Source organism: Armigeres subalbatus, chromosome 3 (genome assembly GCF_024139115.2).
Source record: "Armigeres subalbatus isolate Guangzhou_Male chromosome 3, GZ_Asu_2, whole genome shotgun sequence".
Lineage (NCBI taxonomy): Eukaryota > Metazoa > Arthropoda > Insecta > Diptera > Culicidae > Armigeres > Armigeres subalbatus.
In genome coordinates, this window is record NC_085141.1 from 357,308,155 (window position 1) to 357,330,812 (window position 22,658).

A 22,658-nucleotide genomic window follows, 5' to 3' on the forward strand; every position below is an offset into this window, starting at 1 on the left:
GAAATATTTGATTTTCAAAATTTTAAAACTTCAAATGTAACAAATTTAAAAAAAAAATAATTTCTTTAAATTTTAAATCTTTGGGTTTTTGAAATTTTAGACCTCAAAATATTTGAATTCCTGGTACAGTCAATCCTCTATAAGTCGATATTAAAGGGACCGTTGACTTATGGAAATATCGAGATGTGGAATAGAAAATCACAGGTAAGCTGTTTGATGGGACTATCACAGTAACCCAAAAAATATTTTTTATGTGGCATAATATCGATATCGAGCCATAAAGCATCGACTCATAAAGGTTTGACTGTATTTAAAATTTTATTTTAAAATTGATTTTCTAAATTCTTAAATCTATCTTAAGTTTCCAAGTCTTTGAACTTTTGGATTTTTGAAGGTTTTTAATTTTAAAATTTCTGAGGTTTCTAAGTTATTCAATTTTGTAATTTAAGTCTTCACATTTGGAGTCTTTAAATTTAATTTTTTTGAAAAATAAAATTTATTTTTTGTTATTCTCAACTCTCTATTTTTTTAATTTTAAAACCTTAAATTTTCTTAACTTTTGAATTTATTTTAATATTTCTTATCATTTGATTTTTTTAAGCATTTCGGGACCAATTTGCGATTTGGGCGTAACTTATTTTGTAAACAAACATTGGAAGGGGAATTCCTGCTAAAACAAGCATTTTATGAGGAAACCACGGTATGGATCCGATAGATTAGGCTTTCCTCTACCGGATAAGGGAATTAGTTTGAGATGAAAACGGTTGCATTCTCCGGAATCCATGAAGCAATGTTTGTTTACAAAATAAGTTACGCCCAAATCGCAAAGCAGTCCCGATTTATGTTTTTAAATTTTTCAAATTTAAATCGTCAAAAACTTTTTTTTTTTAATTTTAAAACTTTTTAATTCTTAAATCAATTATTAGTATTTGTTTAAAATTGTTGTGTTTTTTAATTTAAATATTTAAATTTTTCTGTTTTCAAACATCTAAATTTTGGTTTTTTTTTTGTGAGTTATCAAATTTCTAAATAAAAAAACTTTCACATTTCAAAAAAAATTTCAACTTTTAATTTATAATTTTAATAAAATTTGTCATATTGAAAACTGAAAAATTTGAATCTTAATAGATTAGAAATCTTTTTCAAATAAAATAATCCAAAAAATTTTAAATACATACAAAAAACAATTTATTAAAAACTTGATTTTTTAAAAAATGCAGTTTGAAAAAAATAGAAAATTGATATTTTCAACTAGGGGGAATGACGGCTTTGGCAGGTTTTGTTCTATTATTGTCAGGGGGATTTTTATGACTGATTATGCTCAAATCAGGCCTAAACATTCTTTGCATATCAAAGAATATTGTGTCTAAATTTCATAAAATTTGGTCAACAAAAACCCCCCTGCCAATAATAGAACAAACCCTGCCAAAGCCGTTTTTTCCCCTATATTAAAAATGAAAAGAAAACTTGAAATTCGAAAAATACCAACAATAAAAATACAAAAAATAAATTTGAAAATTTTTAAGGTTATAAAATTTTAAGGTTGCAAAATTTAAAAACTTGAGATTTGAAGTTACAAGTTTTGAACATTTTTAAAAAAATTGAAAAATAAAAATGCAGTATTTCAAAATTTAACGATTAAAGATTCAAAAATTTATAAAATTTGAGATTTTAAATCATACAATTTTTAATTGTCTAATTTCTTTATTCAAAAATATTTAACCTTTTTTTAAATTTTGTTTTTAATCAAGAATTTAACTATAATTAAGTTAAAATATAATAAAAATTAAAGGTCTAATAAAATATATTCAAATATAAAAACAAAATATCAACTGAATTTAAAACCTCAAAAAATCGTCAATGCGTTGAATGAGCTTTTTTTTAACGAATTCTTGTATTTCAATCATTCTCATTCATGTGCCTTCCAGATAGAACAGTAGCTATTCATGCTGTAGCTCGAATCGGATAATCAAAATTTGTAAAGGATGAGCATAATTTCCGTTCTAAATATCAAGGTATGGTTAAATTTCACTCATTTGTTGTTAGTTTTTAAATTCATTTATTAAAGAATTCGTTAATTTTATTCTATCCGTCAATTAAAACATTAATTGATTTATTATTCGAAACATTTTGTTAATTTGTTATCTCATGAATTCGGTAAATCAATGATTGTGTAAATACGTCTAGTTTGGTATGATTCTAAAGAACCAGAATAAATCAATAATTTCGCTAATATTCCAATTTGTTTCTCAGTAATCATATCTTTGGGGATCCCGTAGCGTAAAGGCTACACGTTCACCTAATAAGCGGACAAATCGTTCTTCTAGTAGGGATTCCTCCATCGTACCTAGATAAATGGCAACCAAACAATGCAACAAGCAATTGGATTCACGATATGGACGTGTATAATATTTTGATTATAAAAACCACAAGATAAACAAAAGAATCATCTCCTCAGTCCAGATTTGAATAACATGCCATCGCTTGAAAGTCCTGCGTCTTACCTTGACTCCATCTCACACTTCGAAATACCTCTTGAATAAAGCAGAACAGATGAAAAGAACTGTCATCTATTTTCAGAACTACACCAATATTACTCTCCATTCAAATCAATAGCCTTGCACCTGTGAATTCAATACAATAGCATAACACTTCCTAATTTAGTGGAAACATCATTGAGGAGCATTCTGATCAACAATGTTGATGTTAAGAAATTGTCTGCATTAAACGCACTGGTGTGACAGCACTCCACTCTCCACAATCAAAGGAATATCACTTCCAATCATAGTGATTGAAAAGTTGGACATTCAATAGATAGAACAGTTCAATTGAGCGTGTTAATTTTTCACCGTATAACGGTTAAGAAACACAGAGTGCCTACCAAATAGAAAAAAATAAAAACAAAAAATCATTTTACTCAATTTCGTAGATCAGTTCTTTATTCAACATTTTTAAATACCTATTACGAATATTCAATAGGTATCCGGTTAAGTGAAGTCAACTGGATTACACAAAGACGTAATTGCAAGTAAATAATGTAACACCTTCAAGAAGTTTTAATATTTATAACACCTGATTCGTACACCTGATCATTAAACTAATTAGATTAACGATCACACCCTCCATATAAACCAACATTTTCAACCTGGTTCTAGCCTCAGTACGAATCCGAATTGCCAACATGAATCACCTGCTCCGCCTTCAAATAGCAGCCCTGCTACTGGTAGCAATATTTCTTCGCTCATCCGCGGGCGAAAACGACCCGGAGCAAAGCTGCATTCCGGGCACGATCCCTTCCATCAAAGCCAACCTGATGCGAACGCTCATCATCTGCTACGTCTACGGTTGCCCCGAGGAAGTGTCGACCGATATTGCCAAAACCTTCAACCAGTTCCACCACTTCGATTTGCATTCCGACGGCGCCAACAACGAAACGTCATCCGACGAAGAGGCCCCCATCAGAATTTTATCCAAACTGGCGAAGCTGACCTCGGCCCTTGAAAAGGATCGCAACGCCGCCCTGACCGCGTGTACCGATTTCGTGTCACTGCTGAACAAGCTCATAGTGGACCTTCTGCAAATTAATAGCAAGTGCTTCCTGGAGCCACAAGGTAAGACTTTTGAACAAGGTAACACATTACAGGTCTGATCAACTCAACTCAATTTCCGCAGCTAAATACCCGCCGGACATGCCAGACGGTGCGGCCATCGATTGCGACGAGATGACCGTCTATATGAAACAACTGCAGAAGTACTTCGGCGGACAGTGCGACGCCAAGGGTAAGAACTGCCCGGATAAGCTGAAGACGGCCGTCAGCTGGTTTAGTCGGGCCTACAAGCAGATGGGCAAGAGCTGCTACTACGATGCGTATGAATATTTGGATCGGTAGTATGCTTGCGAGTAACGCATTTTGGAATTTATGTAAATAATACATGGCTTACACGAATAAATGGAATGCTAACATAAAATGGCAATTACACTGATTAAGAGAAAGTTTTAGATGAAACTTTTGAATACCTGTCCTGAGTCTTCGTAGTTATTGAGTTTGAATAAAATACGTACCTGAAAAATATAGAAGAAAAAAGAAATTAGTATTCTTTAAAATGATTTAACCTCTTGAGGGTTCAATGAAATCGATTCGTTTATTATATTTAGGAAAATAATGTGAATAAACTCAGATTTCTTTCGACTGTTATTATAACTGTCATTTTTATATCAAAAACATATAAATCAAAACAACAGTATATTTCTGACTGAGATTTATTTTTGGTTTAGGAGATATATGGAAAATGTGGAAAATATCATTGATAACATTCATAAAAATTTTTTGCAATTACCAATTTATTATAAGTTTTCCTTCTGTTTATCCAAAACATTAAAATAAAACTAGTCTGTTAAGAGAGGCTGCATTTTACCCAATGTACATCTTCTCAAACTTGACTGTCCAGTCCTCCTATCAAAATTCTTTATATCAGTTAACATAATCATCAGAATAGCATTCACTTGCCAACTGCGAGTGCCCTCGTCGGAACCACTTTATAGCTTTCTGAATTTTCTCCGGACACTTTTCGCCACATTTCCCTTTGAAATGCTTTGCCAGTTCCATATAATAGCGGGTCATCTCATCGCAATCCACGGGTGGACCTTTATTGTCGACTTTGGAATCTGTCGAAACAAAATTTAAATAATGTCAAAAAATTTTGAACATCATCTCGTCAAACCTTACCATTGGTTTTCATCCCTTCCAGCGAACTAATGATCATCACCAACGCAAGTATTATCCAAATCAATCGGTAGCTGGTCATTTCCAAGTTTAACTACTTCCACCTACCGAACACCAAAGGAGACAGCTATTTGCTTGCGGATGTACCTACTCGCTATGGAAGCCAAATGGAGTAGGTCGTAATGACGCGTGGCGAACAAATCGAGTGGGCTCTCCCCGGTCTAAACGAACTGGTCCACCTTCTCGACGTTTGTCACGCTTAGAAGCACCAATTGATACTGTGCCGTGCCGTGCGTTCTGAATGTAATTCAGTGGGTTACCCAGAACATGTTCTAAACAGCAGCGCGGAGGTCGGAAGAAGATGCGCGTTGGAGTGGCAAAGGCTGCAACACTAAAGTCGGGTCGCTGAGTTGTCGATCTTGATTGGAATAAATCACATTGTTTATGAGCTCTAATAAACCATTAACGAACCGCTGAAGAAGAGGGCGGAATCAATTTATGAGCTCTAACGAGCTTTTGTGGTTGGGGAATAAAAGTTAGAGAAACAAATTTGATCATTGAGTCTCTATGTTGTGCTGTTGAAAATTATAAGAAACTTGACAGATTTCAACGTTCAGCCCGAGCACTGTTTGCTCTGACTGATTAGTGCATGTGGGAATATATAATACTTCGAAATACCGTTGATAATATAATTATGATCGGCTACAGGAAGTGAAAATATCGAGATCTCAAAAATATTGTGGAGCATCGTAAAATTTGTGGAAAAAAAAACAAAATATATCTATAAAAGTGACATATTGTTGAGAGATTTGCTCAAGGTACTGGACAAATTTTGAACTACTTTTCCGTATAAAGTTCCGCTCCAGAAGCGATATTTAGGAATTAATTTAAGTATCTGGAAAAAACGTTTCTTTGCACATGGATTAGAGAGTTGCGACCGGTGGAAGAAAAAATCAATAAACACTGGGTTCTCAGCAGCACGTTACTCTTTATAGTTGGTTAACCCTTTGGGGGCCCTCCTTAGCCGTGCGGTAAGACGCGCGGCTGCAAAGCAAGACCATGCTGAAGGTGGCTGGGTTCGATTCCCGTCGACTACCCTGGGCATAAAAGTATCATCATGTTAGCCTCATGATATACGAATGCAAAAATGGTAACCTGGCTTAGAAACCTTGCAGGTAATAACTGTGGAAGTGCTGAATGAACACTAAACTGCGAAGCGGCTCTGTCCCAGTGGGAGATGTAATGCCAATACTGGGTGTCTACTCATCTGCAAAAACAAAATTCCCTGATTTTTTCAGGTGTTTTACAGTAATTTCCAGGTAAAAAAACTTGCCATATATAGATCTTAGCAGCGAAATAATCGATTTAAACAAGTAAATATTGCGAAATTTGGTTGCCTTACAAAAACAATGTTGTAAATTATTTAAGAAATTCTTCCAGGAATTCCTTCGCAAATTCACCCAGAAATTACTTCAGCCATTCAATAAAAAATACCTACAGGAATCGCATAGGAAATTCCTCCAGGATTCCTTTGAAAATTTCTCCATAGATACCATCCAAAAATCCTTCGGAAATTCCTTCAAAAAGGGAACATTAACAATTGCTTCATAATTTCCCCTAGAACGTCCTACAGGACTTCATTTGAATATTTCTTTGCAAAAACTTTATAAAACATCTCAAGGAATGGTTCTGGAAAATGCTTTAGAGATGCATTTGGCGATTCCTTTACGATTTGTTTTTAAATGCCTTCTTTAGAAATTTAATTAAAAATTCTTTCGGAAATTTCTATGAATTTTATTTCAGCTATTTTTTTTAAAGAGTAATTTAAGAGTCAGTTCGCGAGAAGCGCGACCTCCTTTCCAAGGTAGAAATCCTCTTAAGGAATTGTTCCGGAAATATGTTTGGGAATTTCCTCAGGAATTTCTTCAGAACTTCTTGCAAAAACTCCTTCAGGAAATGTGTTGATGCAAAAATATGAGATTGCTGGGTCCATGACGTTAGGCACAAGGATGTTAGGCGTAATACTACCTTTTTTATGTCGTGGGCTGTTTTTTGGGCATTTATGCTTAACATCCTTTATGCCTAACGTCCTTATACCTGACACGGGGTATACCCGAGATTACTATTGTGGCTCTTGTTCGCGTGACCAACATCTAGTTTGTTTGTAGAATAATTTTAATGGTTGCAAAGCGCCACCAGCGTTCTATTACTTATGGCTTTACTGTAAAAAACCTTCGGAAAATGCTTCGGGTATTCTTTTGAAATTCCTTTTGATTTTTTAGGAACTCATGCAGAAGTATCTTGAGGAAAACTTTAAAAAACACCTGGAGGAGTTTTTACAAATTCTTTGAAATTCGACGAGAATACTTTTAGAAACTCCTTTGAAAAATCCTTTTGGGATTTCTTCGACTATTCTTTCAATAATTCCTTGAGCAAAAATTCTTCACAAATCACTTACACTTTTTTTTTCAAAAATCTCTTCAGGTGATTTCTTTGAAAATTCCTCCGGATATTCCTTGAAAAACTGATCCCGAGATTCCTTCCGAAGTTCCTCCAGGAATTGCTTTGAAAAATCCTAACTAATTTAGTATTTTTTAGTATATTTCTAAAGAATTTCCGTGGGAATACTCAAAAGAACTTACAAAGCAATGTTTAATTGATTCCCCAAAAAAATTCCTAGATTTCACCACGAATAGCTTCGGAAATTCTCAAGGAATCATTTTGAAGATGGCAAAACGTTTTTTGCGGAACAACGATCCATTAATGTTTACTACATTTTTAATATAATAATTTTATTCAAATATTTGTAAGGATTTTTTTCATCTTTTAATAGAATTTCACTCATGATCACCGGGTATTGAAATTTCCCTGATTATGTCAGGAATTCCCTGATAATTCCAGGTTTTTTCCAGGTGAGGAGAAATTCCCTGATAATTCCAGGTTTTCCAGGTTTTTCCAGGTAGTAGACACCTTGCAATAAGAAGAAGAAACCCTTTCGGGAAGACTTTTTTACGCAGATTTGACGTCCGAATTTGGGTTTTTTTCACTGGATCCTGCCAAAACTAGTATAGAAAGAACTAAAAAGGCAGTGCAATATTTTTTTCGGGTGTCCTAGGCCGTCCAAATTGTTCTGGAGTACATATCCTCGAGTGCATATGAAAATATGTCTAGAAACAAAATGTCCTAAAAATATCCATGTGATCATAATACATAAAATAATCGAGTTTTGAATAAACAAAAACTATTTCAGGTTCTTCAAAACGTCCTTGAGTTCAGAACATGTGATCTACTCGAACAACCAAGTAATGAAAGATTTATCCATTCGGAACTTAACATCCCAGCAGGTCCATTTAGCCAATAGGATTTGACTAATTACTCACTTTTACTAGCTACTAGATACCTTTTCGATCCTCTAGAACGTACTGGAGTTCAGAACATGTGAGCTACCCGATCAGCCAAGTTCTGAACAATGTATCCATGCACCGTTGATCATCCCAGCAGGACCATTGAGCCAATAGTATTTCACTCATTTATTTTACAAGCTTCAGTGGATCCTCCTTGAGTCGATGTTCTAAGACTCAATGTCTCAATGACTCATATTATTCTATACTAAAAATATTTTCTCGGTAACTCTGACGCCCTTGTTTGTGCGGTAAGATACGTGGCTACAATTCAAAACCATGCTGAAGGTGGCTGGTTTCTAATTCCGGTCGCAGGAAATGTTCGGGTTGGACATTTTCTCGTATCGTCGTGCTAGCCTCATGATATACGAATACAGAAATGGTATCTTGGCTTAGAAACCTGGAGGATGATTACAGTGGAAACGCTTAATGAACACTTAGCTGCGATAAGGCAGCTGCAGTAGAAGAAGTAGTTATTCCCGTAACATGGTATATCACTTTGACATAGTGTGTTACGGTGTAAGATCTACGAAACAGAGCCCTAGTTTAATCCATTTTTCTAGCTAGGGCAATAAGTTGTGGATATTAAGGATTCGTCATATTTAGTCTACGCTACCAACAGCAGTCTCAGAAATGAAACATAATTAATGTTATCTTGCAGACAGTTGAAGGACTTGAATTCCTTTTGTTTGAGGCTAAACTGTATGCAGCGGAAACAACTTTTCAAGCAATTAGTTAAAAAAAACCTCGGTACCCGGTTCTAGGCTGAAGGGTCAAGTACGTACTAACTCTTCATTATGGCGAACAATGGTGGTGAGAGGAACATACGGAAGTTCTTATTACTGAACAAATTCTCATGCTTGAAATGGTCTTGCAGACAGAGTTAAATCCCGGGTTTGTACCTTTACTGGTGATATTCTAGAAGCAAGACAAGGATGTGGCTAGGGCTCCAATGCATGGCCAAAAACAGTATTACTGTTCTGTTTTCTCAAGAAAGGATTGATTTCCTATTGATAAGGGGCACGCCTTCAATGGGATTGCTCTCTGTAAAGGGTCCTAATAGCGGGACCTTGTCATGGTGCATACTGCATTGCTTATCAATGTTAAATGGAGTAATTCGCAGGGCTGGTAGCGGTCAATGCCGTTCAAAATAGTGACTTTAGTGACCAACTATGACGAAAAAAGTGACCAAACTTTCAGTTGCAGAAAAAGTGGCTAAATAGTGGCTTTTGTATGAACTTTATAACCAGGCAGTGAGCTGCGAATTACATTAGTATTGTTATGGTGCGATTCTTAGATTGAAAACTAGTGCTACTCATATTTTTAGTTCGAAATGCTTATCTGGAGTGTCAATGTCAATATCGAAAATCAAGGAAAATAACAAAAGCATAAGGATTACTACTTCTAGAGAGAGGATAAAATTTAGCAAGAGGCCAACCGCTTAGCTACACCCTGATAATTACTAGAGAGTTGGATATTGAGAAAGATACTTGTTGGGTCAGTCAGAAGCCGGTGTCTGTTTATAATCTTAACAACGATTTTTAAGGAATTTACTTGGACTCATGAAGCATATAAATCTTTATTATGACTCTTAAATTTGATGGAATCAAAATAATAAAGATTTTTTTAGAATAAGATTGTTATTATTATTTATTTTAGATTTTCAGCTTTGGGCTAGAATAAGATGTTTTCAGTAACACAGCGATTGAACAACAAATTCAAATATTTTTTTTTAGATTTCGAACTTGACGAAACCCAGAAATTTAAGTAAATTTTAATTTCTAAATGGGAGACTTTAGTAACAAAGTTTAAAAAAAAAATGGGAGACGTAAATGACAGATTCTTGAATTAAAAAATCTTCTCTTTTAGGTTATTTAAATGTGACCAATTCAATTACCTCCAAATTAGTTATTTTACGTGTCGTCTCTTCATTTTTGATAAACAGAATCCTTTTATAAAAGTATCATAAATGAGGGGTCAAATGCAAATGGGTGTAAGTGACAAAAACTTAGTTTTGAGAGAAATGGGTGCAGTTTTTGAATATTTTTTTCGTTTCATACAAATCGTTTGAAGGCTCAAAAAATTACAAATTTTCTATGAATTTTCACACTTTTTACAAATAACGTACAAACTGTATCAATATATTTCCGCAAGGCTTCAAAACCAAAGCATTGTTTGCTATAGCCAACTCAGATTTAAACAAAATGTCACTTACACCCCTCTGCTTCTAATCTCATCAATTCTGAATTATATTTCAAACTGAATGTTCCAAATTACACAAGAGTCCTTTTTTACGCAATTTTATTCGCAATAAAAAAATATGTCCTTGTGGTCTCCAAGAGGTACGAGTGAGGAGGCGGAATGTTAAAATTATTAAAATCCAAAGAAATCTGGATTTGTTGAAAAATATTTTGAAAATGCATGAAAAATTTCATAAAAAACATTATTGCAAGCTAAAATAATATTACTGCTGAGCTAAGTGTCACATTTTTATTTTTCTGTAAAGAAGCCTGTCATCAGAATTTTTTGTCTGTACAACCTCTTGTAGATGGTCCGCAACTAGCTTTTGCAAATCTTGTTTTTACTCGTGGTCGAAATACCATCTTACCTGGCCTGGATCTTTTAGCCTGTAACTATTATTTAATAACAAAGGACCACAAGCTGGATTTAACAATCATGAACGATTGTAATGTATTTCGTCATCGACTTCCTATTATCGCTGATTATTCTCCCTGACTTAGAGAACCTTACTCGACAGTGTGATGCAGCTAAAGGTGTTTCTACTATCCTAGTCACCGGAGAGCATTTAAGCTCACCTACAGCCGTTTTTTAAATAATTAAAATTGGTTCCAATACTCCGCATTTCAACATGTTCCATTCGTTAAACAATACGGTGGAGGTGCAAAAATAGTGACTTTAGTGACCATTTTCCGAAAAATAGTGACTTTAGTGACTTTTGGATACAAATAGTGACTTTTTAGTGACTAGACTCAAATAGTGACCAAGTCACTAAAAAGTAACTCGCTACCATCCCTGAATTCGACATACACTTAAACAATAAGGATACGGATAACGCTACAATAGATCGAATAACTGGTCGCAGTGGCACACCCGAACAGGAAAAAAAAAGAAGTAGTTACTCTGAAGGTCATTTCGACAAATTTCGAAAGAACTTCTGTTCACATTTCTGAACTTATGAACGCAGTGGTTCTATGTCCGAATAAAAAAAAAAGTCCATGTCTGCACTCGAATGGACATTGTTCGACACAAACACTATTTTAGTCATTGTGCATCAGGTAGATACCTTGATCTTAACTCAAGATCATTTTGAAAGACCATAAACATCCCATGTTCGATGAAATTTGAATCATATGCTTATTCAACCGGATTGGGTGTATACTTGATGATAGGGACATTTCAAAACACCTGCTTGATCTGGTAGATACCTTCAACTAAATTCGAGAACGTTTTGGAGTACCACGAACATTTCGATTTCTAGGAAATTGAGTACATATATTGCGCATTTGCTTATTGAGCCAGTTTGCAAATATGCCGATGATAAAGACATTACAAAAGCCTTAGTGAGTCAGTTAGATACCGTTGGTTGAACTCGAGAATGTTTTGTACTACCTTGAGTATCTCGTACTCAAGAAAATTCAGTTTACATGACGCGCATATGCTTATTGAACTGGATTGGGTATAAACCGACGATGAGAACATTTCAAACGCCTTGGTTGATCTGATAGATACCGTGGGTTGAACTCGAGAACGTTTCGGAGTACCTTGAACATCTCGTATTCAAGATAATTCAGTTTACATAGTGCGCATATGCTTTTTGAACCGGATTGGGTATAAGCCGATGATGAGGACATTGCAAAAGTCTCGGTTGATCTGGTAGATCTGTGGGATAAACTCTAGGACGTTTTTGGGAACTCTGAAAACTGATCACTGGCTTGACGTTCAAGATGCCTTAACATCATAGAGTGTCAAAGTTATCAAACAATGCGGTATAGGACTCAAATATTTCAGAATTATTTGCATGCTATCAGAAACGAAATCTCCCAAGGTTTCGGATATCTGGGCCTTCAAAGTATGGCCACACTTGACCTCCGATATATTTCCTGTAAAGCTATCATCCCGATGAATAACTTTGCTGAAGAAAGCGATGACCTAGAGGAGCTCTCTTCTGTGATTTTACATAGCCAATCTAAAACGCTGGGCAAATATGACCCATCCGTCCTGAAAGGGTTAATGTTGTGTTTACTGATTTTTTCTTCGACCGTCTGCAATACAACTTTAAAAATTTCACCATTAAGGGACAGTCTTGCCAAACCGACCCCCCTGTCTATCTCACAGACGGCATTGTCGACGAGTGTGGCAGCCATCTTCCAAGGTTGTGTTTTTCTGAGTTTCCGTTTGTGTTTGAATTGATTTTTTGGCTGCAGAAACCGGTATTTAAAAAAAATCTTTGTCATGCCCAGCAAACACAAGATCGTATACCATAGCGAATAAGAGTATAATTTTGTGTTGGCTGGGTGGCGGCCTTTAGGAGGCACTGGTGTGTTTTTAAATTGGATTGGAAGCAATAGCTGCTGGGTACGCCGCGTTGTGCTCAATAGGTATATCAGGGTATATCGTCCTCCCTACAGGAGCGATTTGACAAGTGAAACGTATTTTCATAAAACATATTATTGAATATGAAAATAATTTTATATCATTCTAGCTGTTAGCACCCGGCCTTGTCCGGAATTGCCAGTTTGATTTTGCAGCTGTTGGAATTGCCAATTTGATTTCGATTAAACCAGTAGGTCAACGAGGTTATCGTGTTTTGTTATTGATTCTTTCTCAGTTGATGAGAAGATTAAAAGATTGGTTGAAGAACATCCAATGATTAAAAGAAGGTAGATATCTCTTTTAAAAACATTTATTCCGGCAAATAAATTCTTGTTGCATTCTATAAAATGATATTACCGTTAAAAAAAATTTACCGAGACTATCGGGGAAGTGTCATTTTCGAGGAATTTTTCTTTTGGGGGAAATGTCATATTCGGAGAAATACGTATCATTTTTGAGAAATTGATATTTTCGAGGAAACTTTCGATGAAATGTCATTTTCGGGATAATGTCGCATCCGCGGATTTTTTCAAGGAATGGCATATTCGATGAATTATCATTTTCGGGAGAAATGTCATTTTTGGCGAAATGTTTTCAAGCATATGATACTTGCGGAAAAGTTATTTTCGGAAATATGTTATTTTTGGGAAAATGTTTATTTTTTTTGAATTTTTCAATTAAAAAAATTGGTTTCCGAGGAATTGGTTTCCTTTGTTAACTTTTCCTGAAAATAGAGAATGTGTGTACCAAATTTGGCTGAAATCGGGAGTTGGTTCAGAAGTAGTTAGCGAACATACATACATTACATACATAGATTGTTTTTATAGGGTAGGATGAGGCAAGATGGGTCGCCTAAGGCGAACCCTGAATGTCTCAAAACAAAAACATTTTAATTCAACTTTTCAACGTGGATCTATAAAAATAGCACATCATCCGTAAACCAGGGGTATGAAACAACAAAAACTCCACTTTTTTTTCGTTTTGGGTCATATTCTGTCAATTAAAAAATTACTGGGTAAGATGCGTCAAACAGCGGGGCAAGATGGGTCACCTTTAAATTCTGCAATTAAAAAAAGCTCAAATTAAAGGAAGCTCAAAATAATTTTCTTATTAATTAATATTGTTTTCATTCCCAATATTGAATTACACACAGATAGATAACTTTATTGCCAATAATTTTATTGAATCAAAATGGATTTTTAAGCTTTGGATGAAGAAATCGCACTACCTTTAAAAATTTCTGCAATTTTTTATGAAAACAAGCCGTTTGTGTATTACTTTCTTAAAGACAAAAAACACACATTTTTAATAAACAAATTAACATTTTTATGTCAGAGGAAACCTTAAAATGATTAAACCAGCAATGGAAAATATGTTTTGAATACGAAATATGCCCGTCAGTATGTGCTGACCCATCTTGCCCCATTTGTAAGTTCATGTTAGAGTGTCTAATTTTCGATCAAATTTATTTATTTCAATGCAGTTAGTACAACATCACCTACATTACTTATGATACTTTCACTATGTTACTTAAAAATGTTTAAATTTTACATGGCTCGACGAGATTACACGTTTTATAGAAAGTGAAACAATGCTGAAACATATTTTACCGTGCCATACTCTACCATCATCAAATCAAGTGACAATAAAGTAGAACCAAATTATTCCTGCTTCAAAGTCATAATCTCGCTTTGTTCTCGCTCGTTTCATGTCGGGGGGCCATATTTTTTTCACACAGTTTGGAAAACAAGTTGAAATGCATTATTAGAACCGGTGCCCCCCGCAATTGGGGCTTCTTCTTCTTCTTCTTCATTGGCATTACATCCCCCACTGGGATATTGCCGCCTCGCAGCTTAGTGTTCATTAAGCACTTCCACAGTTGTTAACTGCGAGGTTTCTAAGCCAAGTTACCATTTCTGCATTCGTATATCATGAGGCTAACACGATGATACTTTTATGCCCAAGGAAGTCGAGACAATTTCCAATCCGAAAATTGTCTAGACCGGCACCGGGAATCGAACCCAGCCACCCTCAGCATGGTCTTGCTTTGTAGTCGCGCATCTTACCACACGGCTAAGGAGGGCAATTGGGGCTTATTAAAAGAAATTTATCATGGGTTGTAGCCCCCCAAATCAGTTCATTATCGTAAAAGCTACCGAAAAACGTCTCTCACGGTATGCTACCTATCGAGAGTGTATACAGACATAATAAGTGAGAGATTTTCTCATTCTCCTTTGGATTCATCTTGCCTGCCTAACCCTATATATAAGATAGATTTATTTATACATTTATTGAAGATCCATTAATTATGTAGCGCAAAAATTGGGCATTTTCGTCCCCCCACTTTTTGTATGAAACATCTGAATTTTTTGCATCACGAAATCCTTCTCTCTGAGCGTTACGTAAATTGTGGACGTTCTCTTACGACTGAGCAAAGTTTTTTTGGTGCCCAACTGAGGGTTGCAGTGCAAATTTTGCGGACAGTATTGTTCGATTTCGTCTATTTCACGATCAAAATTGAATAACTTTTAAACCGTTGATTTTGGACGTTTGGTGTCAGCCATTTGCCAGGGATTGAATCCTAAAGAGAAAGAACAACTCTCTCACTTATCATCTCTGTATACATATACGATAGGTAGCATACCGCGTGAGTTTTTTTTTTCGCAAGCTGTCATGATAGAGAACTGATTCGGGAGGCTATACCCCATGATAAATTTATTTTAGATAGCTCCAAATGCGGGGAGCACTAGCTCTGATGATGCATTTCAACTTGTTTTACACAGCTGTGCAGTAACCAACACGAAAGGAGCGAAAACAAAACGAGAATCACCATTTTTCTGTGGGGGCTGCCTATCCGATTCTGTTTTTTCGCACTTGTATACTACCAATCTACGCATAACTGTTTCATGTTACATTTGGAATAAAAATCAAACTAACGTCAAGCGGGACTTTAATTTCAGAATCGGTTGGATCTGAAAAAAATATAAATATTTTAAAAAATAGGGAGGGTAGTATTCACATTTCCAGAACACAAAACGAATCGCTACTTATTTAACGTTTTGCAGTCTCCATTATCATCAAACGACTACTTCATTTTTTAAGTGGAACAAATCAACTCGAGTTTGGATTTTTTCATCATAGGACAATTATGCGTAGAAGGGCAGTATACAAGTTTGATAAATTTGTTATCATGGCTTGTTATGATTCGGAACAGTTTTTGCCTCTCTTTTATCGTTGTTCGTTATCTATTGAGAGCCATTTCTGCAAACCCTGCCATTTGCTCAAATGCCACTATTTTTTTTTTTTTTTTTTAAATCTTTATTAGTGTGTTTTTTTAATTATTAATTAAGTTCAACACAGCTCAAATGCCACTAGGCCGAACAAACCATTAGGCCGGAACTCATCTAGCTGAAAGTCATTTGGCCGAAAGGGACATTTGGCCGAAAGGGTCGTTTGGCTGAAAGAGTTAATTGGCCGAAAGGATCATTTAGCCGACAGGGTCATTAGGCCGAAACGGTCATTAGGCCGAAAGGATCATTTGACCGAAAAGGTCGTTTGGCCGAATAGGACATTTGACAGATAAGTCATTTGAAAAGTGAGAAATTAGGAATGAGAAGAGAGACGTCTCACTTCTCATTCTTCATTTTTCACTTCTCACTGTAAAAAGTGAGATGCGCGAGATGAGTAGTGAAACGTTTCACTACCCACTTCGCACTACTCACATTTCACTCTTTTACAGTGAGAAGAGAAAAATTAAGAGTGCGAAGTGAGATGTCTCTCTTCTCATTCCTAATTTCTCACTTTTCAAATTACCTATTCGGCCAAATGTCCTATTCGGCCAAACAAATGTAAATTTACCTTTGAACCGGTACTCGGTATATCCGTTTACCGGTTCCAATCGGTTCAAATATAGTCCAGGAAGCCCAAGTCTATCATAAAAATGCCATCACTTTTGAAATCATGAAGTTTTTTTTCATAATGGAATTTGAGTATTTTCCAAAATTGACCATTAAATCATAACCCGTTCAACACGATTATCGGTTCCAAATGGTTCAAATATTGTCTACAAAGCACAAAAATACTATAGAATGCCATAACTTTTGAAATCATACTTTCCGATGTGATTGAACTTTGATCCAGTACTCGGTAAATCCATTTATCGGTTCCAATCCGTTCAAATTCGGTCCAGGAAGCACAAAACTACCATGGTGTGGTCATCTACATGTTTGGCAAAATTGCTGAATACATTCACAGGGATTGAATCCAAAGGAAAATGAGAAAGTCTCTCACTTATCATCTCTGTATACATTTACGATATGCAGCATACAGTGAGGCTAGATTCAGGAGGCTATACCCCGTGATACATTTTTTTTTTTAAAGCTCCAAACGCAGGCGGAACTGGTCCTGATGATGCATTTCAACTTCCTTTACACAGCTGTGCGAAAAAATATGGTCCCCAACGCAAAATCAGCGAGATATCATCACTTTTCGGTGGGGGACGCCAATCCGATTTTGTTTTCTCGCACTTGTATACAAGTTTGATAAGCTTGCTATTATGGCTTGTAATAATTCGAAACAGTTTTTTGCCCTCTTTTATCGTTGTTCGCTATCTAATGAGAACGAATTCTGCAAACCCTGTACAGTAACTGTGTGAGCTATACAATCTCTCAAGCAGAACAAATGAACCGTTTGTTTTAGAAACTGCATATGAAACAGTTTTGGCCATAATGAGATTTTTAAACATTCTGAATCCTGTGTGTGTCCAATCTAACCCCCACTGTCTGGCAGTGACGGTATGGAAGAAAGCTGTCTGTATTACAAGATTCAACAGTCAGTTTATTGCAGCTCCAGTGACCCGTTTCAGACTGTCTGGTATTTCATGACCAGTCCGAGGTCACTTTTTCATACAATAAGCCCCGCCTGTTTATGCTACCATTATCAATTGGATAATGGATCCATTCAAACTTCCGGATTCTCTAATCCAGCGCGTATTTAGGTAAGAAATTATATAATTAGAACACTTTTCATTTGTTAAAATGAAAAATGAGTAGATCCTTTATGAAAAAATCTCCCCAAATTTTTTCACTTGCATTGAATCTGTGCACGCTCTATCCGCGTTGCGCATGCGAATCTTTAATTTATGGAGTGCTTTTACAGTTTTTGAGTTGGAAGTGCCCCAGGGTGTTGAGTTTTGCCAAAAACTATTGATCTGTGTCGAAGGAATCGAAAGATTCGGTACCAATTTGTCTAAAAACAGTTTTCAAATAAATACTATACAGAATAATTGGCAATTAACACTTTCCCGGCCATTCATGGTGGCTGTATAGCACCATCATTGTTTGCACATTTCAACTTTCGTCAAACTGTAAGAAAATCAAAAGTTCAATATTTGACATTGGCATATATTTTATCAAATCAATTTTGAGCCAAATTGTAACCGAAGTTAGTAGAAAACGAGTCAATTACAAATGAATAAATTTTATTGTTTTACACTAATTCCCGTTATCACAAATATATTTAATTCATTATTTTTTGTGAAAAATGATGCCATTCTATTGGAAGCTCTGAAAAAATCGGAGAAGGAGTTGAGCGAAACTAATTTTGTAAACAAATACTTTAAAAGCAAATTCATGCTACAACAAGCATTTTCCGAGATGTTGCGGTACGTACACGCTAAAATAAATTCTCTTCTAATAAATACTATCAGTTTTGAAGAAAATTTCTGAGAAATAAAAAAAAAATCCATCTTTTTATACAAATAATATTCATCAGTTTCTATATACATCTCGTTTCATAATATCACCCGAAATACATAACTCACTCTAGATTAATCATACAGTTATTTCAAGTACCTGGAAAAACATCCCGAAACTCCGGACTTGGCTGATGAATCCATCCATTTCGTTGCTGTATGATGCACTGGAACATGTTGAGCTTCTTCCGTTTCTATTTAATCTTCTAAGATATAGTTTCCACTGTGAAAACTATTTAGAGCACAATATTCCCAACCACACTAGTCTAGAGCCACTATTCTGATGCAACCAAAAACTTCTACGAGCTTCCTGCTTCCGTTGTAAAATTTGAGCTTATCACACGATTTCGAAATATGCAACACACTTCTCACGATCTTCGCTCACTAATGATTATCAACCGAACACCCAATCAATCGGAACGATTAGACGGCAGAGAATGAGAACATTTCTAATTTATTCGTTCGGGAGATTAGAACTGCCTGACTTATCAGGATTTTCTTCACCGCTTGTTGTATAGCACACCCCCTCACTTCGTCCGCCGATGCTGCCCGCTGTGCTTTCCTCAATGGGCATATTCCTCCGCGCCCCCAGACGACGAAGACGACGATGATAGCCAATAAACACGCCGGGTTATCATCTCGAGCCGTGCCGACGACGTAAACAAAAGTCGCTTTTCATTGATGAATGAGCGGCGTTGTAATCACTTCGTGTTTACATGTCATTTGAGTATCATTAGAACAACAATATCGGCGATGGTTTTGTGATCTTTCACCCGACTGGAACTGTACTGCTGAAAACGAAATCAACGAGATGTTTTTATGGATTATTCCTATATTTTCTGGCTTTCGACACAAAGTTGTTTCATTCCTCCGTATCTCAAGTTCGTGCACTTTTCCATCGACCGCGATCTAACACTTGAAAAATTGAGTGGAACGTAAACGCAGGATAACGTAAATCTTCATATAAACACTTGATCGGAACCTTGATCTACAAAGATCTTCAGAAGTATGCCAAGCGCTCATTTCGCGTCTTCTGAACTAATTGGGATAATTCCTTACTAGACTCTTTGTTTGAATGTCAACATTTTCTTGAAATTTATTGAGGAATCGACGTGGATATTTTAAATAATTGAAAAAGATTATACATTTTTTAAAAGCAATACACCAATTTTTTTTACGCGGTTGGAATTCATTAATTTCTCGGGTAACCTGAACATTCACAGCATTTTAAATACGAACTGAATTTTCTTTGATTTTTTATGACTTTTTCGTGGGGTCAACTCATTGTTTTATTGGCGCTAAAAGGCTTAATCGACTACTAAACCGTGTAAAAAAACTGCAGTTGACTTGCTATCACAGATATCAACTTCGATTAAAAATATTCAACTTAATCTCAGCATTTTGTTTTAACGTTAGATCACACAGGACTATTTGCGTTATAGAAACATTGAATTGCCAATGCGGTGGTCAATGCTGACTACACTCTAGAAATTTTATTCCTTAACCTGAATAATAGTTTTGAAACTGGCAGTTGTGTACCTATTACCATTGCAATTACAATTAATATTACAATGACATTTCCAATCGTTACGTAGAGCCATGAAAAAAAAAGAACTTTCAGCTGCCTTACAACACCAAATTCACTGGAAGGTTAACTAAAATTGGTCACCTTAAAAAAAGCAAACGAGCACCAAATGAACCGAATCAAGCGAAAACCTCGTAGACGAATAACGCCCCGGATGGGCAAAAATAAAACGGCATCGACGGAGTTACTATTGGAAGCGTAAACGACACTGACACAGGAAAATGAAACAAAAATCACAAACGACGAATCAACCGAACCGAAAGCCGGCACCGTTGGGAACAGACTGAGTCCAACCAAGTCACGCAACATACGTCGAGTCGCCGTCGCCGCCAGTCGTCATTCGCGTCAGTCTTCGACTACTCCGCACCCTTCAACGGAACCATCGACAACAAGCAAATAGGGTGACCCAAAAAATGATTCCTTATTGAGTTGTGATGGAATAATGATCAACAATAAATTCCGAAGGATTTCTCGTGGAAATTCCGAAGGATTTCCCGTGGAAATTCCGAAGGATTTCCCGTGGAAATTCCGAAGGATTTCCCGTGGAAATTCCGAAGGATTTCCCGTGGAAATTCCGAAGGATTTCCCGTGGAAATTCCGAAGGATTTCCCGTGGAAATTCCGAAAGATTTCCCGTGGAAATTCCGAAGGATTTCCCGTGGAAATTCCGAAGGATTTCCCGAGGAAATTCCGAAGGATTTCCCGAGGAAATTCCGAAGGATTTCCCGAGGAAATTCAGAAGGATTTCCCGAGGAAATTCCGAAGGATTTCCCAAGGAAATTCCAAAGGATTTCCCAAGGAAATTCCGAAGGATTTCCTGAGGAAATTCCGAAGGATTTCCCGAGGAAATTCCGAAGGATTTCCCGAGGAAATTCCGAAGGATTTCGAGGAAATTCGAAGGATTTCGAGGAAATTCGAAGGATTTCGAGGAAATTCCGAAGGATTTCCTGAGGAAATTCCGAAGGATTTCCCGAGGAAATTCGAAGGATTTCCCGAGGAAATTCGAAGGATTTCGAGGAAATTCGAAGGATTTCGAGGAAATTCGAAGGATTTCGAGGAAATTCGAAGGATTTCCTGAGGAAATTCCGAAGGATTTCGAGGAAATTCCGAAGGATTTCCTGAGGAAATTCCGAAGGATTTCGAGGAAATTCCGAAGGATTTCCCGAGGAAATTCCGAAGGATTTCCCGAGGAAATTCCGAAGGATTTCCCGAGGAAATTCCGAAGGATTTCCCGAGGAAATTCCGAAGGATTTCCCGAGGAAATTTCGAAGGATTTCCCGAGGAAATTCCGAAGGATTTCCCGAGGAAATTCCGAAGGATTTCCCGAGGAAATTCCGAAGGATTTCCCGAGGAAATTCCGAAGGATTTCCCGAGGAAATTCGAACGATTTGCCGAGGTAATTCGAAGGATTTCGAGGAAATTCCGAAGGATTTCGAGGAAATTCCGAAGGATTTCGAGGAAATTCGAAGGATTTCCTGAGGAAATTCCGAAGGATTTCGAGGAAATTCGAAGGATTTCGAGGAAATTCGAAGGATTTCGAGGAAATTCCGAAGGATTTCGAGGAAATTCCGAAGGATTTCGAGGAAATTCGAAGGATTTCCTGAGGAAATTCCGAAGGATTTCGAGGAAATTCCGAAGGATTTCGAGGAAATTCGAAGGATTTCGAGGAAATTCCGAAGGATTTCGAGGAAATTCGAAGGATTTCCCGAGGAAATTCCGAAGGATTTCGAGGAAATTCGAAGGATTTCGAGGAAATTCCGAAGGATTTCGAGGAAATTCGAAGGATTTCGAGGAAATTCCGAAGGATTTCGAGGAAATTCGAAGGATTTCGAGGAAATTCCGAAGGATTTCGAGGAAATTCGAAGGATTTCGAGGAAATTCCGAAGGATTTCGAGGAAATTCGAAGGATTTCGAGGAAATTCCGAAGGATTTCGAGGAAATTCCGAAGGATTTCGAGGAAATTCGAAGGATTTCCTGAGGAAATTCGAAGGATTTCGAGGAAATTCCGAAGGATTTCTGAGGAAATTCGAAGGATTTCGAGGAAATTCGAAGGATTTCCTGAGGAAATTCCGAAGGATTTCGAGGAAATTCCGAAGGATTTCGAGGAAATTCGAAGGATTTCCGAGGAAATTCCGAAGGATTTCCGAGGAAATTCGAAGGATTTCGAGGAAATTCGAAGGATTTCGAGGAAATTCCGAAGGATTTCGTGGAAATTCCGAAGGATTTCCGTGAAATTCCGAAGGATTTCCGTGGAAATTCGAAGGATTTCCGTGGAAATTCCGAAGGATTTCCGTGCAAATTCCGAAGGATTTCCGTGCAAATTCCGAAGGATTTCCGTGCAAATTCCGAAGGATTTCCGTGCAAATTCCGAAGGATTTCCGTGCAAATTCCGAAGGATTTCCGTGCAAATTCCGAAGGATTTCCCGTGCAAATTCGAAGGATTTCCGTGCAAATTCCGAAGGATTTCGTGCAAATTCCGAAGGATTTCCGTGCAAATTCCGAAGGATTTCCCGTGGAAATTCCGAAGGATTTCCCGTGGAAATTCCGAAGGATTTCCCGTGCAAATTCCGAAGGATTTCCCGT

At 36.6% G+C, this 22,658-nt stretch overlaps 2 protein-coding genes across 7 annotated transcripts in view; one reads left to right on the plus strand and one right to left on the minus strand.

The window, feature by feature from the left end:
* The window catches only part of LOC134226178 (SLIT-ROBO Rho GTPase-activating protein 1-like), a 267,693-nt gene that overhangs the window by 118,854 nt on the left and 126,181 nt on the right, over positions 1 to 22,658 (minus strand). The window contains exon 2 of one of the 6 annotated variants that reach the window (XM_062706781.1): positions 18,592 to 19,279. The exons of 4 other annotated variants lie outside the window; for them this stretch is intronic. In XM_062706781.1, coding sequence (XP_062562765.1) covers positions 18,592 to 18,667 — 76 coding nt within the window. In that variant the 5' untranslated portion in view covers positions 18,668 to 19,279. Of the gene's footprint in view, positions 1 to 18,591; positions 19,283 to 22,658 lie in introns of all 6 variants that reach the window. One more of the 6 variants, XM_062706779.1, reaches the window with a different exon arrangement.
* On the plus strand, positions 3,143 to 4,052 carry LOC134223318 (uncharacterized). Its single transcript, XM_062702472.1, has 2 exons — positions 3,143 to 3,611; positions 3,673 to 4,052. Exons 1-2 carry the CDS (start codon positions 3,182 to 3,184, stop codon positions 3,888 to 3,890), a joined length of 648 nt encoding a protein of 215 aa, XP_062558456.1. The 5' UTR covers positions 3,143 to 3,181; the 3' UTR covers positions 3,891 to 4,052.

Bases quoted from the DNA above. Each gene is read 5' to 3' on its own strand.
- LOC134223318 (XM_062702472.1), top strand. From the start codon at position 3,182: ATGAATCACCTGCTCCGCCTTCAAATAGCAGCCCTGCTACTGGTAGCA. The intron at 3,612-3,672 runs GTAAGACTTTTG...CAATTTCCGCAG, and splicing joins GTGCTTCCTGGAGCCACAAG to CTAAATACCCGCCGGACATG.